At 38.0% G+C, this 13,555-nt stretch overlaps 1 protein-coding gene across 1 annotated transcript in view; it reads left to right on the top strand.

Annotated features, from left to right (window-relative positions):
• Positions 1-13,555, top strand: part of PDXK (pyridoxal kinase) — a 51,462-nt gene that overhangs the window by 14,120 nt on the left and 23,787 nt on the right. Inside the window, exon 2 of the mRNA XM_055801525.1 lies at positions 10,726-10,780. Coding sequence (XP_055657500.1) covers positions 10,726-10,780 — 55 coding nt within the window. The remainder of the gene's footprint in view (positions 1-10,725; positions 10,781-13,555) is intronic.

Genomic DNA, 13,555 nt, shown 5'->3' with positions numbered 1-13,555 from the left:
TCTCCAGCATCCCTGTTTCTAAGCTAGTTTATTTGCTCTTGTATTTTTACCCTGGCACAGTATCTCCAGTATCTTAATGATTTTTCTTTGCAGTGCCTTGCCAAACGCTGCACTAAAATACAGCTATATTGTATGTACAGAGCTCTTATTATCTGTTTGGTATGGTTTATTAAAAGCTCAGAAAGAGAAAAAAAGAGACTGGGTTAGTCAACAGCAATTTCAGTTCAGTTTATCAACCCACGCTAGCAATTATGCCTGCTTCACTAATTGCCAGGGCATGCTTTTTTTTTCGCAAGGTCCTTTTCTCAAACTGAATTTGTGTTCTAATTTTCTACATCTAGTACAATGTATGTTTTTTGGTTCAGTATCAAATGGAAGGAGACACAAGTAAGTAAAGAGCTGGCACACAGTGAGAGGTGCAAGCTGCAAAGGGGAAATCCTTTCTCCCCTTCCAAATTAGATTACAGAAGTTCAGCCTTTTTAAATGTTTCTGTTCCATGTCCAGAGGAATAAAGCGGAGCAGTGATGTTCACTGGAATTACAGTGGTGGCTGTGTCAAAGTTCCAAACTGTAGTACATAAACATCAGCACATATATGCAAACGCCTTGTAATACAATGGAGCGTTTCATGGCCTTATATAGAGACTTTCTTATTGCAAAGTATCGCTGCCATTACTTAGCAAAAAACCCCAAAAAAACTCAATTACCTTGTTTGACAGGGTAATTTTAACTGTGACGTTAAAGTTAATTCTTCTAATGACTTTCAATGAAGCTTGGTTTTAAGATATGTATAAAAAACTTGGAAGGGGTGGAATGGTTTGGGTTTATGTGATATGGTGATTTTGTAGACAAATACAGGTATTTACTGGCTAATTCGGTTTGTGGATTATACAGATGCTTTGCTAAAAATCAGCACTTCGGGGACTTACCACAAGACTTCTTGAAAATTCCTCACAAATTGTGTCTGTTTAAGTCTCTGTAACCCGCTTTGTTTATGTATGGCTTTATGCTGTAAAACTGCCTTTGACTGATGCATCTGTCAGTGTTGCATTACTTCAAGAGTAATTTTCCTGTTGATGTAGGGCCTTACCATATGTGCGTCCTGTTAACAGCAATAAAGCCAGCTGTGATCTAAATGTGGACGAGGAGGGGGGTCCTCTGGAAGAAAATATGATCATATAGTGGGGTTCTTTAAGCCTTTGATAGGTTTTGTGTTGCTGTCACATACCCTCAGATAAAGGCCCTCTGAAGTTAACGAGATGTGCCTTGTGCAGACTTGAGCAGGCCAACTGTTTTGCTTTCAGTACATAAGTCCTGGTTCTGGTGGGCTACTTGTTGATGTTTTTGAGATGCTTTCCTTTCCTATGGGGCACCAGACAGGCTCTGTTATGTCTGTCTACTGTTAGCTTCTTTTTTTGGCCCAGATCCATTTATTCAAGTGCCTTATGCCAGCTCACCTTGTTGAATTTCCTTATGTTAACTGTATTTGTGGAGGCAGAGGAGTAAGATTGTAATTGGGCAATTATTAAGGATTTGTTATAAAAATTCATAGTCATAGTTAAGATGTTTGTTGGGATAAACTTAATATATTCTTAAGCTTAATAAAAAACTGTGTGTGTACGTTTGTATTTTTTGTTTGAAATGTAGGATTTGCTCTTAAATATTAATTTGTTTTTTAAAATGCTGCTGTATGTATACTTTAAATGATATATTTCAAAGCACTTCCCTATTATATGGAAAGCTGGTCTGGCTCTTGAAATTGAGAATATTTTTTTTTCCTTTCTGTAGAGCCCCTGGGCGTGTCATGTCCTTCCATTAATTTTTGAAAATTAAATACTATGTTCTGAGTATATTGGAAAGCTTCCATAAAAAGCATTAATTTATGGAGAAAAATAGAGGCAGTTTGTTGCTGTTGCAGCAGGTGGCATGGTCTGTGTTCTGAAAAACAAAGCACAAGACCACACATACAGTATGTAAAGTACAGTACCAGTACAGCAGAGATTGTGGCAGCACGCATATAGGGTACATATAATGCAGTATCACTGATTCTGTGCAGTGTAAGTTCCTTAAGCTCTTCTTTCCTAGCTGTATTCTTACTGTGTATGAGAGGAACAGGATGTTGGCTTTTTATATCAGAGTTCAAGTGATACTAGTTTAAGCACAATGCTTTGCAGAGTTGATGGTCTCCTTTCTTTGTCATTGTTTACTGGTAATATGCTTCCATATGAGCATAACACTTGTCCAGTTCACAGGGCTTTATGAAGGCTTATATTTTTAGTGCTTTTAGGAGGTGAATATTTGAAACAGCATTTATTTTTTACAACTTCTGATACTGAAATCTGTAGTACTGGTGTGTTTAATATAGCAGGATGATAGACCATGTTCTCCAGACACTTTCCTTCAACTTCTTTAAATGACAGCACGGTGGTGAGAAAAGGTTTGGAAGTACAAAATGATCTGGAGGTCAGACTGTGATGACGTTGTGCTTTAGAACATCCATATCTTGATCAAGTGTGTGGCTAGCTGAGAAATCCTTCAGTAGCAGAATTTGTTTTCAGCAGGAGGATGAGTACATACACTAAAAGGTTCAAAGGCAGTATACTCTTTTAGAATTGGTTTAAAACAACACCCTAATATCTGTCATGGTTCCTTGCTTCTCAGGCTCTCCGCAAGGACATGTTTTCTCTGCAGAGACAATCGCTTTAAACTCTGGCAAGAGATATTAGTGGAACGTAATAGACAAGCCTGACTGCCTAAGTGAAAGCAGTGAGATCTGCCTGGGGTTTATGACTTGGTGAATCATTCCTAGGCATCACAATTTAGTCATCAAGTAGGAAAGCAGCTGAAATCAGTGGTTGTTTCTGAAAATATACCTGCATGTTGATCTTGCCAGGTAAAGGAAAATGCATCAGTAGCACAGTTGAGGTTACATCTCTAAATCCTTCATTTGGAATTCTGTGCATAATTCACACTGCTGCCTTATTAGACTCTGTCTGGATGGTTTTGATTCACTTGTCTAGTGTGAGTTAACCATCTTTTCAGTATTAATGTTTACTGTTACTTTGCTCTAACTCATCATTCTGTTACCCTCCGTTGGCACAAAGGACATACCTGGCTTGGATGGTTCATCAGTTGAATATTAAATGAAACTGTCTGACTTTACTTACAAAGCAGAAGAGTTAAGTGCAAGGAAGGTAAGTGTTGGAACACAGTGCTGCATTTATTTTGGGAGAACTAGAAGCAAGAAAGTCAAATCCTCCTTTCAAAAGTGGAGTCTTAAATGTTCTTTTTCCCTGGTTAGCAGAATCTTGTTCCTTCCTTCTTCTTAGCCAGTGCCCTTTTCTTGTCAAGCTGCATTTCCCTTGGAGATAAAATCAACTTGTAGAGATGTGAACAAGCAAATTATATAGTGAGATTTTCACCTGTGGCATATTTGTAGCTCAGATCTGGATGTGAAGCTCTAATTACACATACAAGAAATGAGGAACCTTGTGTTCACGATAAAAGGATCTATGTGAATGATTGTCTGAGCTTGATTTGCAACTTCAACCTCTGATACTTTCCCTGCATTTATGGTTTACAAAGTTTGGTTTGTGGGCTCATTTGGAAAAATTTGTTTTGATGTGTTCTGGTACAGTAAAGCCCACATTTTCCAAAACTGAGAACTTTGAAGGAACCGGAGAGTTTGGATGGAGGTCTCAGCTTTGTTTCATGAAATATAGGTAGCAACCTGTGAAAGTGTGTCAGGGGACATGAATACTATGGAAGAATCATGTATGCAGTTTACAAAGTCTGTTTTTATACAATCTTTTTTTTTTTTATTATTCACACTACTTTTTTTTTTTTTCTCTCTGCCTTTCACTCATTGTTCCAGATTTTTCCTCTAACTTGAGCTGCAGTACTGCTTTGTGGTTCTGGTTTCAAAATCTTAAAATGAAATGCTACCAGAGGCATAAACCCAGTGCCCAAAGAGGGAAGTATGTAGCGACCATTTTGCGGAATAGAGAGGTATTTTTAATTGAATTTCATTCTTGCAGAAGTAGGTCATTGTTCTCTGAGGTTGTCTAAATTAAGTGCAAACTAAAACAATCTAGTTAAATTGGTTCGCTGACCATTTAACAGCAAAGGACTTACATGTTAGCTTTGCCAGTAAAGATAGTAAACATACCATACTACTGGTTTTTATCCTTGTAACCAGAACTTTAGGATAGGTAGTAGGTGATATTTTTGTGTGGTTTTACACATGGAGTTCTACTAACACTGAGCTTTTTGTATGTAGCAGTATCATCGAATGATGGAGTGACCCAGGCTGGAAGGGGCCTCAGGAGGTCCCCAGTCCAACCTTCTGCTCAAAGCTGGGTCAGCACTATGTTCAGCCTGCGTTGCTCAGGGCTTTGTCCTCCTGGGTTTCGAAAACCTCCAGGGACAGCAATTCCACAGCATCTAAATATTTCTCTAAATATGTAAAATAAAGCCTTGGAAATTTTTGTGTTTTTTTTCTAGTGTTTAGTACCTAGGAAAGCAATAAAACACAGTTCAGGTAAGAAGTTAATGTAATTCAAGTGATGGATTTTCTTGCACACTTAGGAGATTTGAGACACACACCACTGACCCCCCAAGCTTTTTTCCCCCCCAAACTGCATACAAGCAAGGAAAAAGGAGGACATCTTGAGTACTGTAATGAAGCTGGAAAAAGCTGCTTCCTAAACAAACTTAACAGTCAGGAAATTGGAACAGGTATTTGTTTGTTCAGCACTGGGCATGAGGGGGATAGTTCCTCCTAGCTCGGCTCTGGTTCTCAAGTTACTTCTTTATATACATTTAGTTGCATCAATATTCAATATATTTCCTAGAACAGGCGGTGCTCATGCAAATTATTTACATCTTGCATAACAGTCTCAATTGCTTATGCACAGTCTCTTTTGGGTGGTTATCCTCAACCTCCTGGTGGTCGATAGGGATGAAGGCCATATGTCTTCCTCATCTGGAACTTTTCACTACTTCCTTGTGCATGCTGTCTACTCATTTTCATTGTTGTTAAACCACAAAACTGGTTAAGGCTGCTTCACATCCCGATGGCTGCTTCACATCCTGACAGCTGCTTTTCTTAAGCTCTCTGCTTGGCTGTTCTTAAAATGTTCTGTAACAAAATGTTGTTTTTTTTCTTTCCTTGTTATCAATAAAGTCTGTGATACTTTTGGAAATTTAATTTTTTCCCTGCAGAAGCATAGTAAAGTTGCAAGACATATTTTAAACGGAAACAGAGTAAATGAGAATGTTTATTAATATTTATTCTGAGGAAGAGCTAATCTTTGAAGTTCAGAGTTTTCTGTCTCAAGTGGTATTAATGATCAAATACCAAACAGGATTACAAGGTAAAAATGAGTACTTTTATTTGTCTCCAGACCATTGGTACATGATGTAGATTACACAAATATGAACATAAAGCTTAGAAATCATTAAAACTGAACTTGAGATGTTGAATTTGCTCCAAAATCTTCCTGTTAACTTCTGTTGCTACACTCAAAGTTTTCCGTAATGTGGAATATTTCTTTCTTGTTTTACAATCCACACGCCGCCCTCCACCTTTTACATAACAGGCACAACTTAGACTGTCCACTTGAAGGAAATGTATGTTTCTAATCTTTCATTTCTAACAATTTTAGGTATTATTTCTTTGCAATGAAGAAATAGCGTGTTTCAGTGTATGTATGATTGAAATGTTTTATGGAAGGGAAAGGATGACAGACTGTAAATTTTAAACAAACCTCTAATTCATTAACACAGTGGCAAAGTCCAAAAGGTTGTATTTTTAAAGGTGAACCGGAACTCAGGTTTAGCTATATTTATAACCTATGTAACTCAAGACATCTTCTGTGTCTCTAGGTCTTTAGGTTGTTCTACTAGTAAAACAATTGGTATCACTTATAAAATTTGAATCTTGAAGGAGATCCATTTTCTGGCTTTTTATTTGTGGCTTGGTGGTTGGGTGTAAGTTTAAATTATTTGTGCTTTTAGGAAAACTAGGCTGTTGGTTCAGTTTTCCAAAAAGAACCAACACCTTTAGCAATTGTCCATGCATTATGAAGTTTCTTCCTTTCTTCTGTGTTGATTTTTCCCTTGAGGACTTGCTAGTTTGAAGATGAGCATTCTGATAAGTTCTGTAGACTAGGTGTCTGCACAGATGATGCACCTTCTTTTTGCAAGGCTGGGATAGCCCTTTCTGCATTGGGAAGAACTGGGTGATGTTTGTCCCTTTCCTTCAGTTATTTGTGATGAAGAGCTAAGTCCAGTTTGATCTCATGCATCCCATTGGAGTGTATGTGTTTCATGCTAGCTGTTTCTTCAAATGCATTCTGCTTCAGTGTATGTATTTTGAATTAATCTCCAAAATACTATTCTGAAATGCATCATTCAGGTCTGCAAGCCATGCTTTCCAAATACAAAACTCTGTTTTTGATGTTTTGTGATTTATTTTTAGAAATGTAACAGTTCTGCTTCCTTTGCTTAAAGATTCACCCATTTTTCTCTGAGACTTCAGTCGCAGTAAATGTCACTATATGATGTGATATAGGCAACCTTAGTTTGGGTATTAAGAACATTGTTTGATATGTGCTTAGAGTGGAGGCTGAGAGATTTAGTCTGAACTCAGTTATCTTCTTCCTTTGAAGAGGGTTTATCAACCTTACCCAAACTGGCTGTGGGTTTAGGTTTGCACAGGATTTGCAGTTCTGTGGACAATTTATACTTATACAGAATGACAGCAGAGGGAGAGCGTGGAAACCAGAAATTGTTCTCTACTGGAGGGCCTGGAAGGGACCAGATCATCCACAACAGGGGGTAGTGGTAATGTAGATGATGTGTCTCCCTGGCAGCTGCAGCCCTGGACACTTGCACAGTATCTGCCATAATAATAATCTCAGTCCTCACACTAATAAAATCTGAAGGCTGTAGTTCTGACATAAGCAAAACTCAAGTGGGAGTGAGTTCCTCCAGTTTATTTACACAGAGGTGCAAGGAACACATCATGCGTACACACACAGAAAAAGGACAGTTTTAACACCCCGAATTGGGTCATTTTGCAAACGTAGCAGACTGATGTGCAAAGAAATTCAGGAGGCAAAGGGAAAACGGTGCATCAGGGAGTATGAGGTGAAGCTGTCATTATCTCAATAAAGGCATTTGCCACACAGGTGGACCTGGCAAAGTGCTACTTGTGGCTTCTGATGTATTTTTTTAAGCAAAGCATAGAGACGGCTGTGGATTTCAGTGGACAGTGATAAACCATTACTAGCTTGAATTTGTTCTCTGACTGAATGCCACAAAACTACTGTATAGATCTAACTGTATTTAACTGGCATATATATAACAGTACTTAACTTCAGAAACACGAAGAGGTTTGTTTCTGTATGTAGGAAAAATTGTCAGTAAAATCAGAGTGGACTGATTTTAGATCCATGAATTCAGATAAGTAATTGAAATGTGTTTCATATCAACAACCAAGAAACTTGATGGATATAACTGAGTTTAGTCCTGTTATAAATTTGTACTTTCAATTTTCCAAAGGAAAGGTTGATTTTCACTGGTTTATGACATTGGAAGAATTGTTGATATCCAAATAAGTGCATAATTTTGGGCGATACTCGATACTTTGCAAAATTTTTTTGTATGATTTATGTGTTTCAATACATTTGCTCTGATCTCAGGAGGTAGTTAACTTTCACTTAAGATTTATTTGACATCTGGTTGGGGTAGAAATTTCTAGCTAAATCAATTAAACCTCAAAATTAGTGCTTTTAGTTAGCTCTGCCTAACAAATTAAAAATGAGTACATATTCAAAAATTATCGAGGCATCTTTTGAATACAGCTCCCTTTGTAAGCAGGGAAAGCGTTCATCATTCAATGAATCAGAAACTGCTTCTGATATGTATGGTCTTCTAGATATGCAAGGATGATAGTTACTAGTACTGGTTTTTAATTGTTCATTGAAGGAGGAAGATAACATTTCCTTATCCAGTTTAAATGATCAGGTTGTTAAAATGAACTACACAAACTGAAATCAAGACGCAGTTTTCTCTGTAGCCATAGAAATGATTGCTGTCAAAAGCTGCTTCTAGCACTTCAATATACCCTGTTTTCAAGCCGTCTTCCAGTGACTACATTCCATGAGACTCTTCAATGCAGTTTGCTTGGTAGCAAACATGCACTGGCTTAACATGACTTCAGCTTTCTTTTTGATTATTTTAATACTTTATACTAAGCCTAGACCTTAACATCTGTTGGTCTCGTTTCAAAGGTAGTACTAATTAGGGAGTTTAACTGTACTTTGTTTAAATGACATTTAATGTCTTTTAATTACTCTGTTTTGCTAAGAGTCTTTGTAAAAGGGAATTCCTTGGAGTAACTCTGGCTTAATTTGGGGGGTTGAATCAGAACTAGAGAATTTTGTAATTAGGTGTGTTATATGACAGTCATATGCACTTATTCAAAACGAAACTTTAGAGCAAATTAGAAACTGTGACAGAGTAGACTAACGCCAGTAAATGGCTTTAAAGGCTTTTTAGCCTGTTTTGCACTGATAAGAAAAGTGAGAATATCGAGCTCCCTTGTGGACTTTTCCTCAGCTATTCGAAAGCTCTTTAACTCACTTTTTACCAAGCATACAGCTAAGCTAACCTGGCACCTAGCTGTCTCCAAGAACGATGGTCTTCCTTGTATTTTCTCTTCTGCTGGTTGAAGCAGATTAATTGGCCAAAACAAACCAAAATCCCTAATCTTACAGAAAAGTTTGTTGAGGAGTCTAATGATAGCTTGTGCTGGTGGAGACAGTAAAGGAGGACTGTCTTTCTGGTGACCATCAGTTGGTACAGTGCTTATCTGTGTTGTAGAACAGCCCTCCCTACAAGCAGTTGTGTGTGCTTTTCTTCCCTAAAGTGCTAAGTGTAAAACCTGATTAGTTAGTAAATCATAGTAAGTGTGTTCTGTAGTGTTAAGTGTTAAATAGTTGGAGAGACGTGATCTAAATATTGCACAGAAATGGATTAAATCTTCATTGTTGCCAAGATGTTTGAAGGAAAGAAGAACTTCTTAGGTCTGTTTATTGCAGGGAGGGGAATCAAATATGGGATGACAGTCTGGTTAGAGGCAGTATTCTGATTTATTTCTTTGAAGAGCCTGTGCAGGCATCAAGGTTAAGGTCATAACAGTATTGCCATGTTCTCACCCCTTTAATTCCTGGGTCTTTAAAATAAAATCTGCCAAGGTGAAACAAGAAACTGGGGTAAGAGTAGAAGCTGAGGTTAATTTTAACTTGATCATGCTGAGACAACCCACCGTTCTGTCTATGATTAATGTAAGATTACTTTGCTTTCTGGTTAGGACTAAACATAAATCTTTATTGTATATTGAAAGAAGAGACTTACTCTGTGAATACCTGTGTGGAATCTGAGCTGTGAAATGATAGAAATGCAGCACCTGCAGGCAGAAGAAACTACCTGTTGCAGCACATAGCTCCATGTTGTAACAGCCCAGGGTTTGAAATAAGGGGCTTAACGCTTAATAGCTTTCATGTGCAAAAGTACATGCACAGGGAAAGCCTAATGTCTGGCACCATACACCCAGAGATTTTAATATATGTGAGGGGGATGCCTTTGTGATAAAAAGAGAGAGGCGTGCATCTCAATGAAAAACGTGACTGGCAAAAGCTTCGTTTGTTCACTCTCCCCTCCTCTGCAAATTGCCTGAAAGTGGATCATAAACAGTGATGCATCATTACTATTATCTCCCGGTATGACTCACTGAGCCATACATAGAAGCTTGTCTTTTGAGGAGAATTCTTACTCAGAGCAAGTAGGATGTGGAAACAAATATTAAATGTCAGACTGTTATGTCACTGTTGCATTAGAATTTCTTTCATGGCAGATAAAAATGGGTTGAACAGCAATGCCTGTCTGTATTAAACAGGTATTGTCAGGTTAAAAATCCTCATTAGTTTTCTCCTGATTTAGCGCTCTTATTTTCATAATATTATATCTTTTGGGGCCACAAGAATGCGTTTGTTGATCACACTAGCTAATTCTTGGGTATTTCAATATTTAGATTGCTGGTAATGCAAGGGAGCAAGGTGGCTTTTGGAGCATGCTTCAGGCTTTTTTTACTTTGTGTTTTTAAGAGCTCTCTCCCTTTGATTGACTGATCATGCCCCAAATTAATTCTCTGTGATTTTTTTCTATTCTCTTTTAGTTGTGAAGAAACTGCTTGTGACATCCAAGTATGGCTCATAACATTGATTCCTTTTAAGATTCTTCTGTCCTTCTTTTAGAAAGATTGGCTTTCTGGAATACTTACTGCATCCTCCCTCCACATTTTTCATTAATTTAGTACCTTGCTTTTCTTGACAAGAAAGACTAGCCAAGGCTTTCTTCAGTGTTTCTGCTGGACCAGCCTCTCCATCCTTATCCCCAGCTGAACTCTAGCCTGAGGATCCAGAACTCTGTTTTTCTGGTGCTGTTGCCAGTGTGACGTTTGTTCCATGTCTACCGCTGTAGTGAAGTACTGCGTTGTTTGTTTATATTGCATGTGTGTTGACTCAGCTTTCACTTCAAAACAGTGCTCAAGATTTTTAAATATACACTGGGAAATCAGAATCCTCTCTTGTGTTTTGTGACATTAATAATGTATTAACAAAGCTGTGTTAGTAAAAGTATTCTTGTGTTCTGTTACAGGTTTTGGGATTTGAAGTTGATACAGTGAACTCTGTCCAGTTTTCAAACCACACAGGTAAAATTTTACACGTGTCTTCAGATAACCACTCCACAGTCACTCAGTTCTACTCAACATGTGGCTCACCTCATCACATGACAGTGGAAAGGAGATGGGTCTGATGTTTTCACTCACATTTTCAGGATATAGAGCAGAAACATAATTTTCATGTTTTGATTCCAGTCTCACAGAAGTCTGAATTTGGGATTAGGGCATGATAAGACACAGTAGTGTCCTGTTCTGCTACTTTACAGTGTGAGTTTCTTTTGTTAGGCAGTAATCTAATTAATTCAGACAGTGAAATAACGCAAATACGGCCTTCTACACAGACAGGCATGTGAACTGGGGAGTCTTCAGTACTGTTTTCTGTATGTTACGGCTATATAATGCTCATAATTATGTTACCAACACAAACATCAAAAGAATACGCAGCTAGACATGTTTCCTCTCTTTATGTGCCCACCCAGATGGCTAGCACGTAATCCTCATTCTGGAGGGCGGAAGGGGGTGGTGCACACCAAATACATTTGGGTGTATTTTTACTTAGGTTCTAAGCCTGAGTATCACGCACTCACATAATACTTTCAGACTTTCTAAAACTCACAGTGGTAGAGGACTTTATTTTCCAAAAGAAAGCTTAAATTTATGTGTATTTTAGCAATACCTTTTACCCATAAAGGTAAAAGTGACTTAGTGACTTGCTATTTTTGGATCAATGGAGACACATCTACTGTAGTGGTGGTGGCAGGTTGTTTGAGGGGAGATCTTTAGATAAAGAAATTCTAAGGGTGTCTTAAAAAATAATCCAGGAACAAATTCTGACTTTAACATCTTGGAAAAGAGCTCAAATTGTTTCTGACGAAGAAAAGGGGGGGGGGGGGGGGTGGAGAAGTCAAAAGTTGTGATACTTTCCTACTATCTCACAAGTACAGCTTTATTAATAAACTACTAATATTTGGACCAGAGAGCAGACCAAGAAGCCTCTGTCCTCTCTTACTATGTTGAACTCCATGCAGCTTTCAAAAAGTTATAAAATATTCCCATCATGGAAGGAGTTTAGTGTCACCCAGAGAAGAAGAAAGGAATGTTTCAAAGGTAGCTAGAAAGCCATCTCTGCTTGTAGAGAAAAGGCATGAAAGAGGTAATAATTAAACAAGGGATGGGGGCCTTTTGTGACTCAGGCAAAAAGCTGCTTATTTTGCTTCTACCCTTTGGCACAGTACAAAGGTTCTGTCGTATTTATAAGAGATACTTAGGTGTGACTTACTTTTCTTTAATGTATTCAGTTTTGGAGTTGGGTATTTTTTGTTGTTTGGTGTTTGATAGCTGGGTAAAACTGTTGTACTTTCCGAAAATTAAGCAATTTTTTCATGTGAAATAACTTAGCACTCAAAATGGATGAGCACTTGTTGTTTGTTGGCTTTCAGTTTCAAGATAAAATCTGCTTTAAAGGGTGTTAAAAGAGTGTAATAGAGGTTTTATTGGATGATAAACTGAATGTGTTTGAAGGTAGGAAAATTACATTACCAACAGGATGACCAGGCTCTTAAAACATCTTAAAAACAAAAAATCCAAACCTTCAATATCTTAAAAAGAAAAAAAAAATGTAATAGTATCACAAGTGGAGAAATGTTACTGGTGCTTCATTTGAAGTTTGGCAATTAAGGTAGCAGAAGGAACAACAAATTAGGGATTTCCATGCCACCCCCACCACTACACTCCCCGCCAAAAAGGCCTAAATGAACATCCCAAAACTAAAAGTGTCTCAGGGATCACAAGTCTTTAAAATACTTGGATCTTTTATTTTGTCTCCTGATGTTTTAGGAGTCACTTTCTTTTTTTTTCTGTAATCTTGATTGTTTTATAAATGCGCTTAGAAAATCCCAAAGATTGCTGCACTGCACAACCTCATGACTTTGGGAAACAGACCTTTCAGAAAAAAATTCACAATACTGTGTTTGTCACTTGCCAAGCGTGTGTAAAAGGAGATTATACGTAGAAGTGTCGGTCATTTGGTTGGAAGAGTAAGGAATGGCAAAGAAAGGAGGGGCCCATACATATTCCCTTTCATGTCAGGTCTAGTTGTCTAGCACTGCAGTTTTCCTATGAAATCCTTTCTACCCTTTCTTAAATTGAAGGATAGATTCTAAGTCCAGTGGCTTTGAACCTCCTCTTTGGGATAGTCATGTAGGTAGGAACATGTGGTATCCTCATAAGAAGACTTTTCAAAGCTGAGCATGTATGCATGCCTGCACACCAACTAGCACTAGCACCTGGAAATCCATTTACTGCGGCAGGGATTTAGGAACAGAAACTGCCATGCTGGGCTGTGGCTTGTCTGGAACAGTGCTGCAATACATGGGAATAGTGTGCTGGGTGAATTGCTGAAGGTAACTTGATTTTCATATGAGAACAAGATCTTATGAGACCCTTTTCTGTGGCCATCATTAAAGCTGAAGGCCAAATTTCTGCTTCAAAATCTAGCTGTGACCTGTAGTTTCTCAAAGAATGCCACATACCAGAGGGGCACAGGTAGCAAATTGTGTGAGGTTTTAGACACAGCATTCTTTCTTTCCCCATCCCCATCTTTAAACCTGATATTGTCAGCAAAAGATAAAATGCAGAGGGAATTTATGACCAACATGCTTTCTTTGGTGAATTATTGCTTTTTTTTTTTTTTTTTTTTGCCTTGTCTTTAAATTAGTAAGATACCACGGGCCTATTTCTGCTGACTCCTGCTCAGAAAATTCAGCTTTCTTCAGTCTCTGATAATCCTGAAATTTGGAAAATGTC

Source organism: Falco peregrinus, chromosome 4 (assembly GCF_023634155.1).
Source record: "Falco peregrinus isolate bFalPer1 chromosome 4, bFalPer1.pri, whole genome shotgun sequence".
Taxonomy (NCBI): Eukaryota; Metazoa; Chordata; class Aves; order Falconiformes; family Falconidae; genus Falco; species Falco peregrinus.
Note: the sequence above shows the minus strand (reverse complement) of the source record. Positions and strands in the feature narration are given on the sequence as shown.